This window comes from Archocentrus centrarchus, chromosome 2 (genome assembly GCF_007364275.1).
Source record: "Archocentrus centrarchus isolate MPI-CPG fArcCen1 chromosome 2, fArcCen1, whole genome shotgun sequence".
Classification (NCBI taxonomy): domain Eukaryota; kingdom Metazoa; phylum Chordata; class Actinopteri; order Cichliformes; family Cichlidae; genus Archocentrus; species Archocentrus centrarchus.
Window position 1 is genome coordinate 14,629,224 of NC_044347.1, and position 21,891 is coordinate 14,651,114.

A 21,891-nucleotide genomic window follows, 5' to 3' on the forward strand; every position below is an offset into this window, starting at 1 on the left:
TGTAGTAATATTACATTTTAAAATCTATTTGATAGTCCTCTTCAATATAGCCCACACAATATAGACAGAAAATTTACTTAAGCTTGAATATTATATATTCTATCTTGTTTTGTAATGGCTCCTATAACGGATAAAATAACTCACTCTCCACTTCTGTCTTCAGAACTGCTTTAATTTCTCATGCTGGAAAGATTCCTCAGATTTTGGTTCATATTAACATGGCAACATCACACAGTTGTTGCATATTTGCCAGCTGCACATCCATGATGTGAATCTCCTGTTGCACCACATCCCAAAGATGCTCTTGGATTGAGATCTGGTGACTGTGGAGGCCACCTTAGTACAATGACCTCACTGTCATGTTCAAGAAACCACTTTAAGACTGAGTGCTGTGACATGGTCTATTATCTTGCTTGTGTCAAGGAAATATCCCCCACACTATTACACCACCAGCACAAGGCTAAACTGTTGAAACAAGGAAGGATGGATCCATGCTTTCATGCTGTTTATGTCAAATTCTGACCCTACCATCTGAATAACGCAACAGAAATTAATACCAGGCAACCTTGTTCCAATTTTTTATTGCCCTTTCTCAGTGAGGCTGTGTGAATTTTTGCTGTTCTTAGCTGGCAGGAGCGATTTACTGGTTGATCTGCATCCGTACCCTCACCTATGTTCACGAGCTTTGGATAGTGACTGAAAAAATAAGATCGCGTATACAAGCGGTGGAAATGTGCTGGAAATGTGGCTAGCCTCTCCCTTAGAAATAGGCTAAAGAGTGCAGTCATTGGGAAGGGTCAGAATAGAGCCGCTGCTCCTCCACAAGAAAAGAGCCAGTTGAGGTGGTTTGGGCATCTGGACTAGGATGCCTCCTGGGCGACTCTTGGGTGAGGTGATCCGGGCATGTCTGCCCAGGACAGACCCTGGACATGCTGGAGAGATTATATCTCTCAGCTGGCCTGGGAATACCTCGGTGTCTCCCAGATAAGTTGTAGGCGGTGGCTGGGGGGAGAGAGAGCGAGAGAGAGGTCTGGGTTTCTCAGCTTAGGCTGCTGCCCCCGGCGAACCAGCCCCAAATAGCGGAAGAAAATGGATGGATGGATGGAATTTTACCCCCATCTCACCCCATCTGCCTAGCCCGCATCATTTTGTTTCCTTCAGTGGCCCTAATACACCTTTGTATTAGGGCCACTGATACTGTATTACTGTATTAAATCAAGCAGAAACATCTGGGGCTAAAAAATTAGCCTAATGCAGAACTTCCTCTAATGGCCAAACTTCCATGTTAAATACCCAACTTTGTCTCTGGGCAGTTTCCTTTTTCATAACTGTATTTGTTAAAGCTTAACACATATCCAATGTGGCAATGAAGAGTAGGGTGTATCAGTCCTGCAGATAGGAAGTGTTGTGATAATTATTCAATTCAATTCAATTCAATTTATATAGCGCCAAATCACAACAGTTGCCTCGAGGCGCTTTGTATTGTAGGCAAAGGCCCTACAATAATTACAGAGAAAATCCAACAATCAAAATGAGCAGCACTGGCGACAGTGGGAAGGAAAAACTCCCTTTTAACAGGAAGAAACCTGCGGCAGAACCAGGCTCAGAGAGGGGCAGTCATCTGTTACCATCAGTTGGGGTTGAGGAGAGAGAAATTAGACAATAATTATTATAATAAAATAATAATTCACCTGATTGCGGATGTACTTGAGCATGCCTGTATCCTTCTTCCCTTCGGTGTTGGAGTCAGTGGGTCTTCTCTTCATGGACGGGGTCCTCAGGCAAGACTTGTCTGAACACTGGTGGAAAACAGACTTTTATAAAGCACCAACAATGAAAGCTAACCCAAAAACATACCATTAGGTCATTCATCCAGTTTGAAAACCAGGAAAACAGTCTGTGAAATCCACCTCTTTGCTTTTCTTCACGCGTCCTCCGACGTAACCAGAGGAGGCGCTGTCCTCCCTCAGGCTGTCCCCCGTCTCTCCATACACGAGCTTGATGGCGCGGACCAGACGGGCGCAGGAGCGGCTGTGGTGCTGGTAGCAGCGTGGGTGGCAGAAGTCTATGTGGGTACAGATGAAACTCTGCTGGTTGCACAGCAGGATCATAATCTGTGCCGAGAGAGAGGAGAGAGCGTCAGTGTGCGGGAAGGTACACACAGCCTCACTAACCCCGCGTGCTGACAGACATACATGGAGCCAGGACATGTTCCGGTGGTAGTTGTCCTCTGCTCCTCCTGAGCTCTGACCTTCTGGCTCGATGCTGGGTTCACTGGTGCTGAAGGGACTACCTGCAACGTTAAACAAGAACAAACAAACCCGTACAGGATGCTGATAATTGTCCGTTTATGTCACAATAGAGAACAGTTCCTTTCCCTGTGCAGATTATTGTATTATCTGGTTTTGACAAAACTGAAATCTATAAAAATGCAAAAGACATTTTAGACAGAATTAAAGTGGGTTTTTTTTTATAGGGGGGAAGTCTCTTTTTAACACTGCCAACACCCAGAAAAAAAAGTTAGTTTTTCATTCCTATGATTGTGGTAAAAGCTCACAGATCATAGACAGGACATAAAGTGGAAAGTTTCGTGCTGCTTAAGTGGAGATTTACAGCTCCCAATATTGGAAAAATTACCAAAAAACAGCCTTTAAAGACTCATATTATAATATTCCATGCATTTTTCTTGGCTCACAACCAACCAGTAAAGGTTTTAATGGATATATCTCATCATGGAGGACAATTATTTCTGTACTGCAAGTTTTCTGAATTTTTATGGTGCAGATTTATGCAAATAAGCTGCTATCTCTTGAGCTCATTTGAATTATGTCCAATAGAGAGGAGCATTTAAAAAAAATTTTTTTTCTACTGGTCTGAAAGAAGACATTTTATGGTACCAAAACTTGACCTATGTGATACAAAAAAATAAAAACAAAAGGTTTTTGTCTCTCTTTCACAGCACTTAGCACTGGAAAAGGCAAAAATAATAAACTACTGTTAACATTATGTTTTCTCGCTTGAATTTTCCCTATTTATGTCACAATAAATCAATATATGTTCTCTCCAGGAGTGACATGTTTCATCTGCCACATACCAATGTCAGTAACAGTGTCCCTGCTCTGTGTTTGTGACAGCAGCCCTTCTTCGTTCTCAGACTCGGAGTCCTGCCGAGACATCTTGGTGCTCTTCAGGCTCCCTGCTCTGCGTATCGAAGACAGCGAGCCGACCTTCTTCACGCGAAAACTGCGGGCCCCTTTGATCTGAAGCAGGCGGGAGCCTCCGATGCGAATCTTCCGCACCGGTGCTGGAGAGCAGGGGAGTGGGGAGAGATTGTCTACAATCAACAATGAGCAGCGAGTAAAAACGGGGCGGTAATCAAGTGCATGAGCCAATCTGGATGATGCCGGGTCTCACCCTGAGCCTCCTGTGTCTTCTTATCATCGCAGGTGGTGTCAGACTTCAGAGTGTGGCTGCTGCTGTTGAGGGAGTCGTGTCCGTCTTCGTCATCGAGGATGCCCGCAAAGCTGATCTTCCTCTCGTAGCGATGGCGGCCGAGCTCTGGGTCCAGACGCAGGCGGCAGCTGTCCAGATCCTGCAGACAAAAGGAGAGTGGCTATCACATCATTTCTTATCGGCATTCATTTAGTTTTTTGATTCTGATTTCAATACTGACCACAAGCGGTTCAGTGCGCGGTCGTGGTAAGCAGGGGAAGGTCTCTCGCAGGAAAGTGGTGATTTCCAACAACAGCTGGCAAGCGGCCATCTTCAGAGCGAAGGGGCAGCCGCATTTTGTAGGATTGACCGTGTCTTTGGAGTCAGAATAGATAAGACAAAACATAACAAGCTCTATAAACTACACATAAAATTTAAACTATGTACGAAAAATGTACAATACTATGCTTTTGTTTTTGTAAAAGTAAAATTTATTGAATTTGAAAGTAATTCTTGATCTTGGAACAAAATTAAAAAAAAAAACCTTAAGATCTAGCAAAGAGTCCTACTAAGGACACAGAAATTCAAAAACACAAGCCCTCAAAATAAATAGCTGACACCACTAAAAGAATAAAAGCATGAACACAAGATGACTGAAAAAAAATGTATAAACAGGATAAACAATAAACTTACATAAACCAAAATCTACAGAAATCAAACACCGATATAGTTCAGGAAGCTCTGCCCACAACCCCAGCAGATCAGCTGCTCTCAGTGGCAGCCCACATTTGCTGATAGCTCAGCTGATACCTTTCCTATACATCCTATTGACCAATCTCTTACATAGGGTGCTCTATCTCTGCTGCTGGTTATCTGCAAGCCACTTTGCAACCCACCTCTATCTCCTCTTTTTTACTATCTCGCTCACATTTAATCAGTGTGATGTTTGTTATCATTGATGGCTGCTCTGTTCAGGGAGTCTTGTTGCTGCTCTCCCTGCCTCCCTGAATTCTCTGATTCTCCTCAAGCAGATCATTCCAGAGCTAAGAGGTTCTGATGATGAAACCCTGCATTCATGTGCTCCTCAGATGTTCGGACTTCCCAGGTTGGGAAATTGTTTTTCCGGACACCATTGTTTTCATACACGCATACACAGATACAAGGATAAGTTGGATTTTCTTGCTCGTTTGTTTGACTAACATGTTGATTGCCACTGTTTCCACATATAACTGTTTGGAGAGCAGCTAGGATTGGGGTGATGTGAAGCTGTCTGCTAAAACTGATATGAACGCCATATGAGCTGCTGCATTTTGCACAGCTGGAGGTGAGCGAGAGACTTTAGGCAAGCCTTGAGAAAATTAATGCATGAGAGCACGGCTTTAATTTTGATGTACTTCTTATTTGGAGGAAGCAGAACTGGACAAATTCTCTGACATGTAGGTCGAAGTTTAGAAGGCTCTGCATTGGTTTGCAGGACTGAAAAAATTGTTTTCCTCCATCCAACAGTTGATGCCACTGAGAAAAACTAAATCAGCAGGGAGCGCTTTTTGGGTCACCAAGTCTCACGGGAAGCTACATCTGTGTGTCATCTGCATAGCAATGTGACAGTTTGGCCAAGTGGAAACCTGTGAACAGAAGTAAAAAAAAAAAAAAAAAAAACAGACACTCTTCTGACTCACTGTCATCTAAATAGTCTTCTTCCTCGTCTTCTTTCCTCATCCTCCGTTTGGTTTCTTCGTCGTAAATGTAACCCAGGATGTTGGCGGGGCTCTCGCTGTCCGAGTGACAGAGTTCACTGAGCCTCGTGCCAATCGCCTGAGCAGAATTAACACATTGAGACATTTACAGTTAACAAAGCCTTTCTTTTTTTTTAATAAACTGTAACCATAGATAATCTTTGACATGTTTAACTCACGTCTCCCCACTGACAGAAATGCTTGGCAGCGTTCCACTGGAGCTTCTGGTTTCTTTTATTGCCCACGATAGGTGATCGGCCCCTAGAAAGCCCTCTCTTGGTGATATTTACGTGGTGGCCCTTCATCCATTCGGGCCAGTTGCCACGATTACAGCGGTGGACAAATCGGGCACATTCGAGGAAAAGGGAGGCCCGGGCAACAACAGGGGCTTCCTAGAAGAACAGAAAAGTAAACAGTAGCTTTTGAGAGCTCAAGAGTGACATCTTAACACTAGTTCAATATTTCCAAAGTGAAACGCACAAGGTCCAAAGCAGCAGCAAGGATGGAGGCGTCTGGTATGGTTCCCGGCTCGCAGCAGTTCAGGAGAAACTGGAAGCGTTTCATACCCTGTCGGATGGCGCCCAAATTCACTACGTTCTTGTTCTTCATGGCCTCCTGACTGGCTGCGAGGCGCTCCTGGAAACCATGAGGTCCTGAAGGACACCGTGAAGAGAAGAGGTATAACACAACAAGTGAAGCTTGCACTCAAGATCAGACATAGACATTGCATGAAGCAACGTCACCATCCAGGACATTTAACAAATAGCACTGAGCCAACAAATGAAGCTGAGTGAGAGATGACACACAGCCATCGGCAGAGGTTACACCCGAATTTTCAATTTTACAGGAATAGTCGCATGGATTTAAAAAAGACGAGGAAAAAAAAATTAAATTAAGGGCCAATGAGATTTTCAGGCACCCTGTATCTTTATACAGTAATAGGATCTAACAAATCTCATTGAAATGACAGGTGTAACCGCGGCCACGCAGAGGAAAGCTGTATGTGGCCCGTTGTGTTTAATCACCGACACTCCAGCACTGGAAAATACCACCAGACGTCACCACAGAAGAGACGGAGAGAGCACTGACGGCGTCATGCTTGACGTAGCACAGAGACACGCTCCACAGCAGAAAGATGGTTTCATAGATATGGGTTGTTGTCAGACACCGCCTTTCCTCTCTTTTCAGGTGAAAGGCAGAACAGAGGATCCAATGCTGGACAGAACAGGGCGTGCACAGTTGGAGAGGAGGGAATGTAGTGTTACGGAGGAATTTGAATCAGTTACATCAGAATGATTTTCATTTTTATTGTCGAGCTAAAAATGGTGCAAAACAACTGCAGGTCGTCTTTGGAGAGTCAGGTTTCAGCATATCTGAATGTCTGGCTTTGGGATCTTTGTGACTAATCAAGGCATTTTTCAAAAATCTACAGAAACACTTTTTGGTTCTTTTGTGTTTTATTTTACTGAGATACAATTCTTCTTCTTCAAGCTATTTATTACAGTACTGTGCAAAAGTCTTGAGTCACTTCTGTGCTGTACTTACAGTTTCTTTTGCTTTCATTGGATTTTTCCTTTGTTCTTGCTTTGTTGATATGAAAGCATCTTGCTGTGTATACTATATACAGAATAAACTAAACCAAAAAAAAAAAAAGTTAACTAAAATAACATTGAGGTCCGGGCTCTGGGGAGGCCAATCCATGACTGATAGTGTTCCACTGTGTGTTTTTCTATCCAGGTATGATTTTACTGCATTGGCAGTGTGTTTGGGATCATTGTCATGCTGAGAAATGAAACTGTTGCCAATCAGATAAAAATCTGATTGTATGTTTATGTGTTTATAATTCCACCAATTTTGACAAGCTCTCCAACATCACTGGCTGAAATGCATGATGAACCTCCACTATGTTTTACAGATGGCTGTAGACACTCATTGTTGTACCTCTCTCCTGACCTCCTCTGTACATATTGATGATAATTTGAACCAATAATGTCAGATTTGGATCCATCAGTCCATCAGACCTGTTGCCACTGATTTTTAGTCCAGTTCTTGTGTAATGTGGCATACCTCAGCCTTTTCCTTCTGTTTCCCTTCCTTAAGATCAGCTTCCTGACAGCCACTCTTCCACTGAGACCATTTCTGATGAGGCTTCAGTGAACAGTAGATGGATCAGCTCAAGGTCCAGATGCATTTCTCAGGTCCTGTGTCAGGTTTTTGCTGGATTGTATCCTGGTTCTTAAGGACTTTCAGATACTGATGTGATGTGGATTATTTTTTAGTCCTGACACTTTTATCCTCCACTTGTCCAGTTGCCTCAGTTTTTTTAAGAATGCATTGCACACAGTGTTGCTATGTCATGTTTTCAGCTACTAGATCTTTGGGAATCACCTTGTTGGTCTGTCTGTCAAACTGTGTTACTGTATCTGTGGCATTTTTCATTGATTCAACTAAAGAAATGGGAACAAATTATGTGTTTTGTGATAGGCTGCTAATAACAAAGTGCCCCAAAGATCCAATTTAAAATTGGTTCTCTGCTAAATTGCACTGGTTCATCCCTTGAGTTAGGAGCCTTTTTTGATTCATATGTCAGTGTTAAGTGGCTTGACAATCATTCCTCTGAAAATGGTCAGGTACAAGGACTGGACTGAAAATGAGTGAAAAAGCAGCCAATGTCCAAATTAAAAACTTCCAGAAAACCTGGAGAACTATTGCTCAAGACCACTTTAAAAATTACAAGAACATCTCGCTAATTGGAAGCAAAGCATAAAGAAACAAGGAGTGGACTTCTGCACAATACTGTATATTTGTTGTGTTTAACTAAATGTTTACCTGCAGTAACATCGGACTTTACCAGCTTTGGGATAAAATTTGCTTATGGTAATTATGTGGTAATTATATAAATGACTTTAAAAGTGGCATTAAAACTATTAGCAAGTGTTAATTAGGAGTAGAGGTAAAAGCATCCTGAATTGCGGTTAGTAGTATGGGGGAAACAGGGGCTATAATTCATATAATGCAGCTCTGCAGAATTACTCGCTGATCTATGTTGTTTGATATATATGCCTTTGACTCATCGACAGTTCAAAGGGTCTGAGAAGTGAAGCCAATGGGGAAATGCTGAAGCCTGCATTCTTTTTAATGACCATTAGGAGGCGATAGCTGTGGCTGCAAATAAATAAACACAGCCACGTTTATGGGCTCAGTCAGTCATTTCGGGTCATACTGAATAATACAGAGTACATTTGCAGTGACTGCTGTTGTTGTATATTAACTTTCTGGAAGCTTTTTTGCAGCAGACCGTTCAGAAAATGATCAGAACAAACTGCGCTTTGAGACTGTGATGGGCTGAAAATCACACATTTGGGCTAAAAGAGATTAGCAGGCAGCTATCTGGCGGAGCTGACATGGAGAATGGTGGACAGCAGCACTGTCAAAAGACCACGACTTGCGAGGCGAGACAAAACACGACACCACCAGTGACAAACAGAGGCGGGGACAGAGGAAGAGAGGAACAGACAAGGGACGATGGGCGCGGGGTGGGCGAGGGGCACCCCAGGGTGGGGGAGGTCTACCATCTTTCTCTTCTGTGTGGTGAAGCTTGGATGGATTCCTCCTGCCAGATCTCCATTTACCGAGCCGCTTGAAGAAATTCTCCTCCTCGTCCCTCCCGTACTCCGGCCCTACCGCGGCCCCTTCAGACAGCTTCACTGCACTAGTGAACTTCACCTAAACACACATAAACACATCCGAGCACATCAGCTGGCAGCCTAGACCAAATATAACCTTACACAAACTGCATCAGAAGAGGAATGATGATTCTAAAGGCTGTGGCAGTGAGCTGACCTTTGAACTCTGACGTATGAAGGAGAGTCGATCCACTGAGCTGATATCCAGCAGGTCCTCAACACCATCTGTCAGTCCAGAGAGAGAGGAGCGCTTCAGCCAGTTGCCTAAAAACACATGAATAAAAAAAAACAACACTGAAATAAACATCCAATCTGACAGAGCAGAGATGTAAAGCCATAAATGGAGTAAGCACACTGGGTTTAATTATGCATGCACACCAACAGGTCACACAGGGAACAACGCAATTGTTTTTGCACAAACACACACATTCAGGTTACAGAAAGAGTCACAGACTCGTTCAAAAGAAATACAGTGAGACTAAACTGGCTTTCTTGCTTGCAAAAGGTTTTAGCAATATTTGCAAATGCACTTTTATAGTATGTTCAAAGAAGCAGGTGCCATGTGGATGGAGTAAAATATAGTATTAAGCAATATGAACAACAAATAGAAGGGTGGTATAATTACTTAATTTATTCAGTGACGTCTTTTTGAGCTCATACCCAGCCACATTACCTACAAACACAAAATACAAATTTTGGGGGGCATTTCCACTGCACTGTTTAGCTGGTTTATTTTAAGCCACGGAAATAACTTGGTGTAGGTTTTAACTTTTTTGGTTTACAGGTCTAGCTTATTTGCTTCCCTAGAGCAATCCATGCTACAGAAGGATGTACTCTCTTCATCAACTGCAGCTTGTAAATACAGTTTTGACACAGGTCTGCAAACATGCTTGGGGTGAGACGACCAACACAAGACAGACATGGTACAAATACAGTATGAAGATGGCTCCACAACGACATACGTAGGACAGAGAGAGTGAGTGGTAGGCGGACAGTCCCACGGCATGCTACGGCACAAAAAGGAACACAAAACAGACGAAAAAGATGAAGTGACTTGGCCACAGGGCAGGCAGTGTTACAGTGTTGGACACATAAAACACATCGTGTCAGAGGTGATTTCAAAGTAAGAGCAAATGCAGTGAGATATGGTCATGGAAATGTATACTGCTGCCCAATAAAAGAATGATTTGGAAGCTTTTATACGCACACAGAACAGTCTTCCCTTAGGCTGCCTTTACTGTATCTTCAGTAGCAATTTTATTTTAAGGGTATTCATATCGCTTACTAGGTAATGAAAGCTGGATTCAAAACTTTAATTTGTGACCTACTCAGAGACTTGCTTCAGAAAGGTAAACATCTTTCAGGCTAATCAGAGGTTGCCCTTACCGATAGGCAGCTTCAGCTTCTTGCGGAGCGAAATGCGACGGGATCTGGATCGTGAGCGGCGATCGGTGGTGGTGCCGGAGTGTGCGGTGGTGCACTCTGAGGTGTCCTGCTCCGACTGGCTGCTGGTGTCACTGGCGGCGCTCTGGGACTTGAACATCTTCCTCCAAAAATCCTTCCTGCCCAGCAGAGCACCCGGGATCTGTTCTTCACTAGAGGGAGAGAGAGGAGGAGAGGGAAGGTAAGCGTAACGATAAAAGAGCTTTCCCACAACACACTTTTTACCTCTTTTTTTTTTTTTTTAACAATATGTTTTGCTGTAAATTGAAGCACTGAGGCCTGCTCTTCATAGAAGGGTTGAGAGGGAGCAACAGGAAGAGCTATTTCTACTTTGAGCAGAGACAATGACAGCTGAGCTCGATGTAAATGGTGCTATATGGAGAGGTGAGGTGGACACTCACTGTTCGGGTGTCTGGGGGGGTCTACTGGAGATGTAGCTGCGACACTCGTCTGCAGTACTGGACACCTGACCCTTCTCCCCGGACACACCCGCCTCTGACCTGCGCGCACACACACCCCAACACACAGACAGAGAGCTCAGGCCACCTGATTCAGGTATATAATAGCTGTCTGCTCCATGGTAACCTGTAATTTGGGTATTGCACTACTTACTAGTTATCCCTATAGGCCAAAATGACCAACTGAATTGATACGTCTTAAATATTTAATTTAATATATGTCATTTAAAACTTCTTCCAACCAGTGCCTTCTACCCATACCCTGTATATAAAAGATGGATGTGCCTTAAACCTGCATTCTTTCTAATGGCCAGCAGGGGGCCAAAAGGAAGTCATATAGCAGGGCTCTTCAACTCCAGGCCTTGAGAGCCCCTGTCCTGCAGGTTTTAGATGTGTCCCTGATCCAACACACCTGAATCAAATGGCTGAATTACCTCCTCAGTATGCAGTCAAGTTCTCCAGGGTCCTGCTAATGACTTCTGTATTTGATTCAGGTGTGTTGAAGCAGAGACACATCTAAAACCTGCAGGACACCGGCTCTCGAGGCCTGGAGTTGAAGAGCTCTGTCATATAGTATAAAAGTCTATGAGAAACTGAGACCCCGTTTACATGAGAACATTTTCAGGTGAAAATGGTAACATTTTGATGTTTTTTGCCCTGTCGTTTCCACAACAACTGTGTTTTGAGTCCCTGAAAATGGTACAATTTGTTCCGTCTCCATGTAAACAGCAAAAATGCTACTGTTTGAAAATAGGAGGTACTGCCACAGGCGCACTATGCTTTCGACTCCTATACACACACACCGCCAACTTGTGTCCTCTCACGGGAACTGCACTGTTTTCAACGTCTTGCGGTTCCATGTTAACGGTGATCGTTTTTCAGATGTTTCCGTCTGAACACGTTAATTTTCAAAAACGGAAACAGAAAAACAATACAGTTTCCACTGGAGCGTTCTCGTGTAATTGGGACCTGATTGATCTATGACCTCAGTAACCATGTCTCTGATAAGTTTCAAGTTTATTGTATAGAACATGATGTTCACTTTGTAAATGAGCATCACATTTAGAGTAAAATAGATGATACAACAAGTTACTGCATGCCCTTCAGTTTCTCAGTGAGATCCACCCCTTGGTTGTGACGTTCAGTTTTAAAAAACAAAAACAAAATCATAAGATTATAACGAAGCTTCAAAACAAAAAATTTGTGAGATTATGGTGACTATGCCCATCTTTTATATACAGTCTATGCTTCTAATTAGAGAGAGTGCTACAGAAACAAGGAGTCAGCTGTGTTTTTCTGCAACTATAAGTATACTCTAACGTACCTGGAGGACTAGGGTACCTGGGTATAGCACACTGCATGCCACTGCTTCGGAGCCAGCAGCCACATGACCTTGTAGCCTCAAAACTTTGACATAAAATAAGTCACAGGTAGTTTAATCTCTCTAATGCCTGGCATGTGACTTCAATTTAAAGTGGTGGTTGTCACATAAAGTGGCAAACACAGCTGAGGTGCCTCCTGGCAGGACTGCCCAGCACACTGCAGCCACATTATTTTGGTAATAAGAACATCAAATCAGTCACTCAAGCAAGAAAAACAGATGCAGACAGGACAGGAAAAACATAAAAAAAAAAAAAAAAAGCCCAGCAGTGATGAGAAGCATAGCTCTGTTTTCCTTTTATAAGGGGATGGGTTTTAAAGACAATGCTAAAAGATATTTTAAAAGTAATGATTGTAGCAAGACATTTCATGCAGATTTATTTTTTTGGCCTTTACCTCCTGGGACCGGGCTGTTTGGTCTCTTCCTTTTCATCAGGTTTCTTGGTGGCGGTGACCTTCTCCGCGCTGTCCAGGAGCGCGCTCAGTGCCACCCTGCGGAACACGTTTCCATGGGCCTCCTTAATGAACTGGACCAGCTGGCGGATGTCACAGTACAGACCCTGGGAAAGGACAGAGGGTGACAAACAAAGTGAGAGCAAAGGGATGTGTGAGCTGAGTGTGAAAGAGAAAAGAGAATTAGCAGCCAGCACCTTTGAACAGTTTGTAATTTTGCGCATTTGTATGTGTATGAATGTGCATGGTGTGCAGGAGCAGGCTCGTGTTTTGTCAAGTCACCAGCTCCAGCTTGTGAGTGGGTGGCCTCTGATTTCGTGCCATAACAAAGCCTGCCTTGAAAAGTGTGTCATCCTCCGCCAACATACACCACTCACGCCAGCCTAAAGGCGCTATAGATGCTGCAGAGAGGCCGAGGAACTTCAGTGCTTTCAGAGGAAGGATCCTAGTACACTTACAGAGGGTGCAGACAATAGTTGATAATAATTCTGACTGGAAAAAATTGAATTTTGAATACTTAAATAGTGATATAAAAATGTGAAAGACCTTTTTTTTCCTGGTGAATTCAGAACAAATTTTGGCAGCTTAAGTATATTCCTTAAGTGGCTCTCTAACAATCCTAAATGTGTGGGTTCATGCTATTTTAATCAGGTGCATGACTCATCTAATTCTTTTACACAGCAAGACAATTTAACATGTGATAAAACCAGATGTGATTTCAGTTTCAAGACATTTCTTAATTATACATTAGGTTTACTAAGACTTGTACTTCATATCCAATAATCCTAAAAAGCATCTGAAAATTACACCAATGTGAAGTTACTGTACTTTATAGCTAATGTATAATTTGCAAGCTAACATTACTATAATTGTAGCTGAGAACACAAGTTTCAACACTACCCACAAAGCAGTGTGATCTACTACGGGATTAAAATGACAAACATTTTTGCTATATAAAAGTAGTTAACTATAGTATGCATCCTACCTATTGGTAGATCTCATATTGGTCATGTTATTTAAGGTGCTTTAGCCTGCAGTTGTTACTCACCTGCAAGCCATTTTGCAACCCCCCTCCCTTCAGTTCTCTTTCATGCTGTGTCTGACTTATCTGTTGTCTATGACGCTGCTCTGCCTGCATTGGCCTGTCGTGGTCCCGGTGTTTATTGCTGTTCTAGTGCTTGAAGATTTAGGTTTTGTATGGTTGCTGCACTATAGTCGTTGAGTAGTTTGAATTCTGATTCTTATTTAGTTTTGGTGTCTCAATTATTTTATGTTTTTGTGTTGTTGCTTGATTTATCTTGTTATTCTGACTATCTTGACAAAAATTTGGTTCTTTATAAATGATATATATATATATAACGACATATACATGTAAAAATGATATGCTGATATACACTATATGGCCAAAAGTATTCACTTGTCTGCCTTCAGACACATATGAAATTGAGTGACGTCCCATTCTTTAATCCATAGGGTTTAATATGATGTCAGCCCACCGTTTGCAGCTATAACAGCTTCAACTCTTCTGGGAAGGCTTTCCATAAGGTTTAGGAGTGTTTATGGGAATTTTTGACCATTCTTCACTGATGTAGGGATGTAGGATGAGAAGGCCTGGCTCACAGTCTCCCCTCTAATTCATCTCAAAGGTGTTCTATCCGGTTGAGGTCAGGACTCTGTGCAGGTCAGTCAAGTTCTTCCACACCAAACTCACTCATCCATGTCTTTGTAGACCTGCTTTATGCACTGGTGCGTAGTCATGTTGGAACAGGAGAGGTACTTCCCCAAACTATTCCCACAAAGTTGGGAGCAGGAAATTGTCCAAAACCCTTAATGCTAAAGCAAACAGCGTCCGACGCTTTCCGTTGTTCTTGGTGACATAAGGGAGCTGTTCGGCCATGGAAACCCATTACATGAAGCTCTCTACACACTGTTCTTGAGCTATTCTGAAGGCCACATGACTCTGCAGAAAGTTGAAGACCTCTGTTTACTATGTGCCTCAGCATCTGCTGAGCCCACTCTGTGATTTTACATGGCTGCCATTCCCAGTCACTTCCACTTTGTTATAATCCCACTAACAGTTGACTGAAGCAAGGAATTTAGTATTAGTAGCAAGGAAATTTCACAACTGGACTTGTTGCACAGGTGGCATCCTGTAGTAATTCATTATATTTGAAATAATTATCTATCTGTACATCTATCTGAAATACAGGAATTGACATAAAATTTAGCCGTGCTTGCCGTAGGGTTCACACAGTCCTGGTGGACTTTTTACCTGCTTCCTGTTTCCTGAGTTCTCCTTTTTTGAACCATCACACTTATACACTGCTCAAAAAAAAATGAAAGGAACACTGTTTAATCAGAGTATTGCCTCAAGCCAGAACCTTCTGGGATATTGATCTTGACAGTTAAGTCAGAAGCAGAGCCTTCAGCTTTCAGGCCCCTCTTCTGTGGATTAGACCTAGACTGCTGGGGGGTTCCCATGATGCAGTGTTTCACCACTCTGTATTTATTCATCAGTTATTATTAATTTCTGGCTCTTCCACAGTGTGTCTTTTGTCCCGTCTCCTTCCCCTCACCCCCCAGCCGGTCGCGGCAGATGACTGCCCTTCCCTGAGCCTGGTTCTGCTGGAGGTTTCTTCCTGTTAAAGGGAGTTTTTTTCTTCCCACTGTTGCCAAGTGCTTGCTCATAGGGGGTCATCTGATTGTTTGGGTTTTCTCTGTATTAGTGCAGGGTCTCTATGTTGCCTTTAGGCAGTTGTACATGTATCATATAGATAAAATGGAATTGAACTGAACTGCACACCATGCTGAGATATGCCATGTTTTCAGCTCTTTGGAAATCACCTTCTTGGGTCAAATATATGATTTCATTCCTGTCAAACTGTTATCTTTCACATTTCTCATATATTCAACTGAACAAATGGGAACAAATGATGTGTTTTTTGACAGGCACCTAGCACATTCAGCTACATGACGCACAACGAACACGTGTTCGGTATGTTAACGTAACATTAAGTTATTCAGATAACCATAGCATAAAGAACATACTAACAAGTTAACCAAACCATCAATCCATTGAATTCTTCATCCTTGGTGTCACTTCTAAACAACTCCGTACACTCCGTAGACGAAGCGCCGCTTCCTCTTCTGTGTCGCGTTAGTCAGACTCGTCGTCAGCTGCAGTTCCAATTATTCCAGCCTTTCTGAATCCCAACAGGATGGTTTGGTTGTCACTGAAGCCCATGTTTTCTTGATCCATCCAATGACTTCCAGGAAAGTTGGGTGGCGCATTCTCCCAGTTGCCGTTAAGCTGTGCTCTCCATCCATCATCCACTGCGCCCACAGGTTACGCAAGACTGCCTTAAAGCTCCGGTTCACGGAGATGTCAAGTGGCTGGAGTATTTTGGTTCATGTGTTATAAATGTCACATATACGTCGCTCCGGAGTATAGGTCGCACCCCCAGCCAAACTATGAAAAAAAGTGCGACTTATACTCCGGAAAATACGGTAGTTGCCTTTTTATGCTTGAATGATTCATGAGTCAGCGGAAAGTAGTTAAACAAAAAGAAAACATCCCTCTGAAAATGGTCAGGTAAAAGGACTGGACTGAAAATGAGTAAAAAAGCAGCCAATGTCCAAAGAAAAGCTTTGAAGGACCTTCACAAAGTTTGGAGAATTGTTGCTCAAGAAAATGACAAATGTTGCTTTAAAAAATGACAAGAAAGTCTGGCTGCTTGGAAGCAAAATATAAATAAATTACACTGGATAAGTCTGTATAGAAAATATATGTACTAACAGACCAGAGAACAGCTTAAGTAGTGTGTCTATTACAAATTATTGTCATTATGTATGACAAAGCATTAATTTAACTACGGTTAATCTAATAAATCTAATGGGAGTACAACTAATGTGGAGCAATGAATGAATCAAGCGATCTCTCCGGGAACTGGAAAAATAAACAGCGAGAGGCAAACGCGCAGACGATTTCACACATCACTCACCAGGTTCTCAGGGCTGTGCAGCTCGTGTGTGGTCGAGGCGCAGCGGGTGATGAGGGACTTGAACATGCAGCCCACCACCACGGCCTCCATATTCTGGGCCACAGATTTGTTGTCTCCAGTGGTGAAGTTATTTCCGAAGCCCGCCTTGTCTGGAAGCAGCAGGGAGGCAGGAGAGACCGTGGATGACACAGGAGGTGGTTTAGTCATTGCTGACAGCACTGAGTATAAAACAGTGAGCCCAAACAACAGGTGAGGAAGGGGAGGGGGCAAAGGAAAGGGGTTCATAAAGCATATGGGGGAGAAGCAAAACTGAAAAGGATTCTGAGTAGGGAGTAAGAAATACATGCAAGTGACTAAGGCCTGCTTTAAAAACATACAGTTGGGGGTTTATTCTCTTGGTCCAGTTAGATGAAACTTATTGTCTATGCAACAAAATATGAGCCAGATTCAACCATAACTTTTAGGGTTGCAGGCGAGTTTGTCACTTTTCGGACAGAGTGAGGGGTGCAGCAATGAAAGCGGTGCCTAGGGAAGGGTCTGATCAGGTCAGTGTAGCCATCTTATTGCTTATATTATCAACTGTTATTGATTATTGATCATGTGTATCTACCGATGTTTCTTTTTTCGCCCTCCTGGACCTCTCACCTGCACTGCCGTACTCTGCAAGAGAAAAGAGGCGGGGCACAAGTTGATTGACATCAGGCCAGCACAGACATGTAAGGCGGTGTCAGAAAGGAAGTGGCACCCCACCTCCGCGAGGAGGTGAACCCCAAGATGCACACACGCTCAAAAAAATAACACACACACACACACACACACACACACACACTGAAAACTAAACAAAGGTGCCCTGTTCACTTTCAAAATTAAAGCACTCATCGGTTCAGTAACTTGCCAATTGTCTTTTGTGCAAAATGCTTCAAATTCCAGTGCAAAACTGAATTGGCATGTAGGATGTGTCTTAATGCTCAGCGATAAAAACCACTGATTGAGCAGGAATGTAATGGGCAAAGCTCTGGATTGGCAAGTGTACAGAATGGATGAGTGAGTAAGGAAGGTAGGATTCAGCTCGTTGAAGTGGATGAAGAAAAAGGAGGAGGATGGAAGGCAGGAGGAAGGAGGAGGATGACAAAAAGGGACACGGAGGAGCGGAAACAAGTGGAAGGAAGAAGGGGGGAAACACATATATAAACAGAGATAGCGCTGGAATGCAAAGTCGAAGTGCGGGGTGAGACAGCGGCAGGACAATTCAGCTTTGTCGACCACTCTAGAGCTTAAAATTGTTACCTTTTAATGTGGTGTTATTACATATATATTATATATATTGTTTGTAATGTAGTGTCCACACTAGACCTTCTAATGGGAAAGATCTGAGTAAAATGAACCTAACAGGGTTTGCTAGATCGTAAATATCGGCACAGCAATGATGAAACAGTGATTTGATTACCCAACAATTATTTTGAACCGATTAATCTTTTAAGCCTTTGATTAAAAATACAGGTTTATCATAAATATAGGTTTATGATACAGCATAACTGTTGCAATGACCAAGTCAAAGTCCAGACCTCAAGCTGACTGAAATGCTGTTGTGGGACCTTAAGATCTGTGCATAAACAACTTTTTCACACACTGCTTCTGCATTTTGGCTTAGTTTTTATTAAATAAATAATGACACAGTCTGATATGTTATGTGTTGTTGCTCATCAGAGGTTGTATTTGCCAAATTTTAAGACCTGCTAAGGACCAGATGATCTCCAATTATGTTCTGATATGTAAAACTTTGAAAAAGGTTTGCTTTCTTTTTCATATGACTACAAAAGCTTGTCCAAAGCTTTATATTAACCATATATTTTATTTCAGGTAGCCACTAAAAAAAAACAGAAAAAAAAAAGTGCTCAATACTAACTTGTTAGTGGTGTGACTCATTCCTGTGGCACTCTATTTTGTTAACTTTCACTGCAATCTTCAGTTAAAATGCTAAATTTATTCATCATTCAAGATGCTAACATGCTCACACATATACTGCCAGCATGCTGATGTTTAGACGGGCAATGTTAGCATGTTCAGTATCTTAGTTTCACCTGTTAGCATGCAAAGAAAAAAAACATTTAAATTAGCGCTGAGCTGATGGAAACGTTGATTAGCAGGTGCTTACAAAGTGCTAGCAAATTAGCATGCAGACAATAAACTCAATGGTGAACATGCTAACACACTTGCGAAACAGCAGATGTTAGCATGCTACTATTTAGCAAGTGCAAATGATGTTTTCGGTGTTACTGTGAGCATGGTACCATTAAGACTTCAATAACAGACATGGCTGTAAACATTTGCATTTCCCGACCTTTCGTTGACAAGGCGATTAATCGATAAATAACTGTTGGATTTATCAACAATCGAAATAATTGTTTTCAGCCCTACTGCACAGGATTTAACCTTTTTTGAGTATTAATCCCATCACCATAAGGATTCAAAACTAGTGTTGTTCACCCTACTTCTGCACTTGTTATGCGCACGTATGATATTTTTCTGTGTGACTGTACCGTATCTGCGGCCCATCCCATCACACACACTCACACTCACATAGGTCACGCAGCACTTACTGTCAGTAATGGGCTCCATGCAGAAGCCCAGCAGTGCATGCAGGAAGTCCACTATGTTATTGAGGGAGTCTTTGTTGACGTACTCGCGCATAGTCTGGCGAAACTGAAGCTTGTCCAGCTGATACAGGTTGGTCAGGCAGTTCTGAGCCTGAAAGAAAAACATTTTTAAAGTAACTTACTAAGCAAAGAGCAAAGTTCTTGGAGGTCAACCTGCTTTGTTTTAAAAACAAGCTAGGGATCAAGAGACTTCAATGACAGCAAAGATGAAAATAGCATGAAAATCCATGGAGCTGGAGTGGAGGTGGGTTCCAAAGTGGCTTGCAGGAACTACAGCAACTTCAAACAGATGTGTAGAAGGCTACCGGCTGAGCCAACAGACTAAGCTTGATTTTGCGGTCTGTCTCAACTAACACTATGCTTGATTTTTGTTTATTAATAAAAATGTTCAATCAGAATTAAAACTGAACTGTAGCTGTCTCTCAATGAGGTTAGAAACTCAGCCCAGTGAAAGAGTTTCAGTTTCATTAAACTTTTATTCCACTGAAGGAGCAATACAGTAAATAATTAATAGGTAAAGGATAGATATCGGCATTAGAAACTGTATTTATTTGCACACATTCAAAGAATTAGAAAACAGAGACGAACCTGCATCCTGAGACGATCTCCTGATAGTCCTCGGTGGCCCTCACCACAGCCGTAAGCACAGCCCAGAGACTTGACTATCTTTATGAGCATGGTCAAAGCCAGGCGGTGGGGGCTGAGGCCAGCACCCTCTTCCTGTTCACAGTAAAGAGAAGCACACAGCTGATATATTTAGGCATCCTACACATTTATTATCTCACATCTAAACACACCTGTTCGAACACACCTTTTTGTCATCATCCTTATTATTCTTCACATCATCCTTGCTCCCCTGCCCGCTTCCTCCACCACTTCCTCCTCCTCCTCCTCCTCCTCCACCACCACCACCTCCTCCTCCACCTGCCCCAGCCCCCGCAATTGGCCCTCCTCCCTGGGTGACTCCTCCGAGGCCCTGAGCAGCCGCGTCTTTGGCACGAGCCTCCTGGTTCTCCTTGTTATCGGGCTTGGACAGCTTCTTGCCCATGTCGGGCACCACGCCCAGCTGCAGCAGGCAGTCGATGATGTTGAGAGCCACATCGCAGATCCTAGAACTGATATCGTGGCTGAGGACAGCATAAAGAGCCCGCAAAACAGCCTAAATTGCAAGGAGGGAGGCAAAAAGAGTGTGAAAATTAGAGAATAACTTTGTCTGACCCAGAAAACTTACATTTAGATTTTGAAAACTTAAATTCACAATAATACAAGTGAGAAAATAAGGGAAAAATCTACCATAAAGGAAACTGTAAAGCATCCATATTATGACTTTAAAAGGAAAGCATCATTATTCAGTTTAGATTCCCACTGGTGACATAACTGGTTATTAGAGGAGCAGAATAGGGCCATAAATTCTAATAGCTGTATTTGCCCCAGGGGCAAATTAAATTACTCACTGTGAGGTCCAACATGCCGTTTTTGAGCACAAAGTTATTGGTCCCCTCGATGTTCTCGCCTTCCTCCAGACAGGAGTAGTTGATGCAGGAGTCGGTGAGGCTGCGCGGCAGGTTGGCACACGCCAGTGGCTCTATAGGGATCTCCGGCACTGCCACGGGGTTGCAGAGTTTCTTCATGTGTTCGGTGAAGAAGTCGGCGTAGCCCACGTTAAAGGACGCAACGGTTGTGTTGAATGCTGCCATGGTGATGGTGGAGATCTGAGATCGAACTTTAGGTAACAGAAAAAATTATTTTAATTAATGTATGGTCCTGGATAATATTTTTGAAGTTTATGGGAATTTCTTCATGCACAGCTCTCTTATGGCATTTCAATCAGGTTGAGGTGTGGGCATTGACCGGGTCGCTGCAAAAGCTGTGCTGCCATGTTCTTTTTAGAGAGAAGAGGCTTTCTCCTGGCAGCCCGTCCAAACAAATCATACTTGTTCAGTCTTTTTCTAATTTTTTTTTTTTTAGTTTCTTGGAGCATTACACATTCTGACCTTGGGGTGACTTTGCTGGGACATCCACTCGTAGGAGGATTGTGGCATCGTGTTAACACACCTGAATGCTCCAGACCAGCAAACTGTCAAAACTTCAGCTTTCACAGAGGTGCTCACGCTTGATGATGATCAGTTACTCAAGTGCATTTGATTTGCTATAGAAGCAGTAAGGGTGTACTTAGTTTTCACACACTGCTTCTACATTTTGGCATAGTTTTTTTTAATAAATAATAACATGGTGTAATATGTCATGTGCTGTTGCTCTCTTCTTTTCGGTTTATTTTTTGGGCTTTGGTGGTCAGCAGCACCCTGATAGAGATGAGACAGCCAGACGGTTGTGCTGATTAAACCATGATGTACTTGTGAAGAAAAGTGTGAAACATGTTTTGCTGTTTACTTTCTGTATTGTCATTGTAGAAAATAAAAAAATTAAGCTTGCATGTTGATTTAAAGACTTTAAAGTTACAGTGTGTAGGCGCCCGGGTAGCTCGGTGGTGGAGCAGGTGACCACATATATATGCCGATTTGTGGTGTGGGTGGCGTGAGTTCGAGTCCCGGCTTGTCGCTGATTTTCCTGGGTGTCTTCCCCCTATCTTTCCCCCGTTTCCTGTCTGTCTACACTGGATATAAAGCTGCTGTGGCCAAAAACAA

At 42.8% G+C, this 21,891-nt stretch overlaps 1 protein-coding gene across 1 annotated transcript in view; it reads right to left on the bottom strand.

The window, feature by feature from the left end:
- The window catches only part of unc80 (unc-80 homolog (C. elegans)), a 57,508-nt gene that overhangs the window by 22,180 nt on the left and 13,437 nt on the right, over positions 1 to 21,891 (bottom strand). Inside the window, 19 exon segments of the mRNA XM_030749581.1 lie at positions 1,692 to 1,799; positions 1,911 to 2,114; positions 2,196 to 2,293; positions 3,095 to 3,334; positions 3,415 to 3,592; positions 3,674 to 3,807; positions 5,112 to 5,247; positions 5,348 to 5,560; positions 5,649 to 5,821; positions 8,801 to 8,894; positions 9,012 to 9,118; positions 10,241 to 10,449; positions 10,699 to 10,797; positions 12,532 to 12,695; positions 16,590 to 16,738; positions 19,190 to 19,337; positions 19,835 to 19,966; positions 20,058 to 20,405; positions 20,701 to 20,969. Coding sequence (XP_030605441.1) covers positions 1,692 to 1,799; positions 1,911 to 2,114; positions 2,196 to 2,293; positions 3,095 to 3,334; positions 3,415 to 3,592; positions 3,674 to 3,807; positions 5,112 to 5,247; positions 5,348 to 5,560; positions 5,649 to 5,821; positions 8,801 to 8,894; positions 9,012 to 9,118; positions 10,241 to 10,449; positions 10,699 to 10,797; positions 12,532 to 12,695; positions 16,590 to 16,738; positions 19,190 to 19,337; positions 19,835 to 19,966; positions 20,058 to 20,405; positions 20,701 to 20,969 — 3,203 coding nt within the window.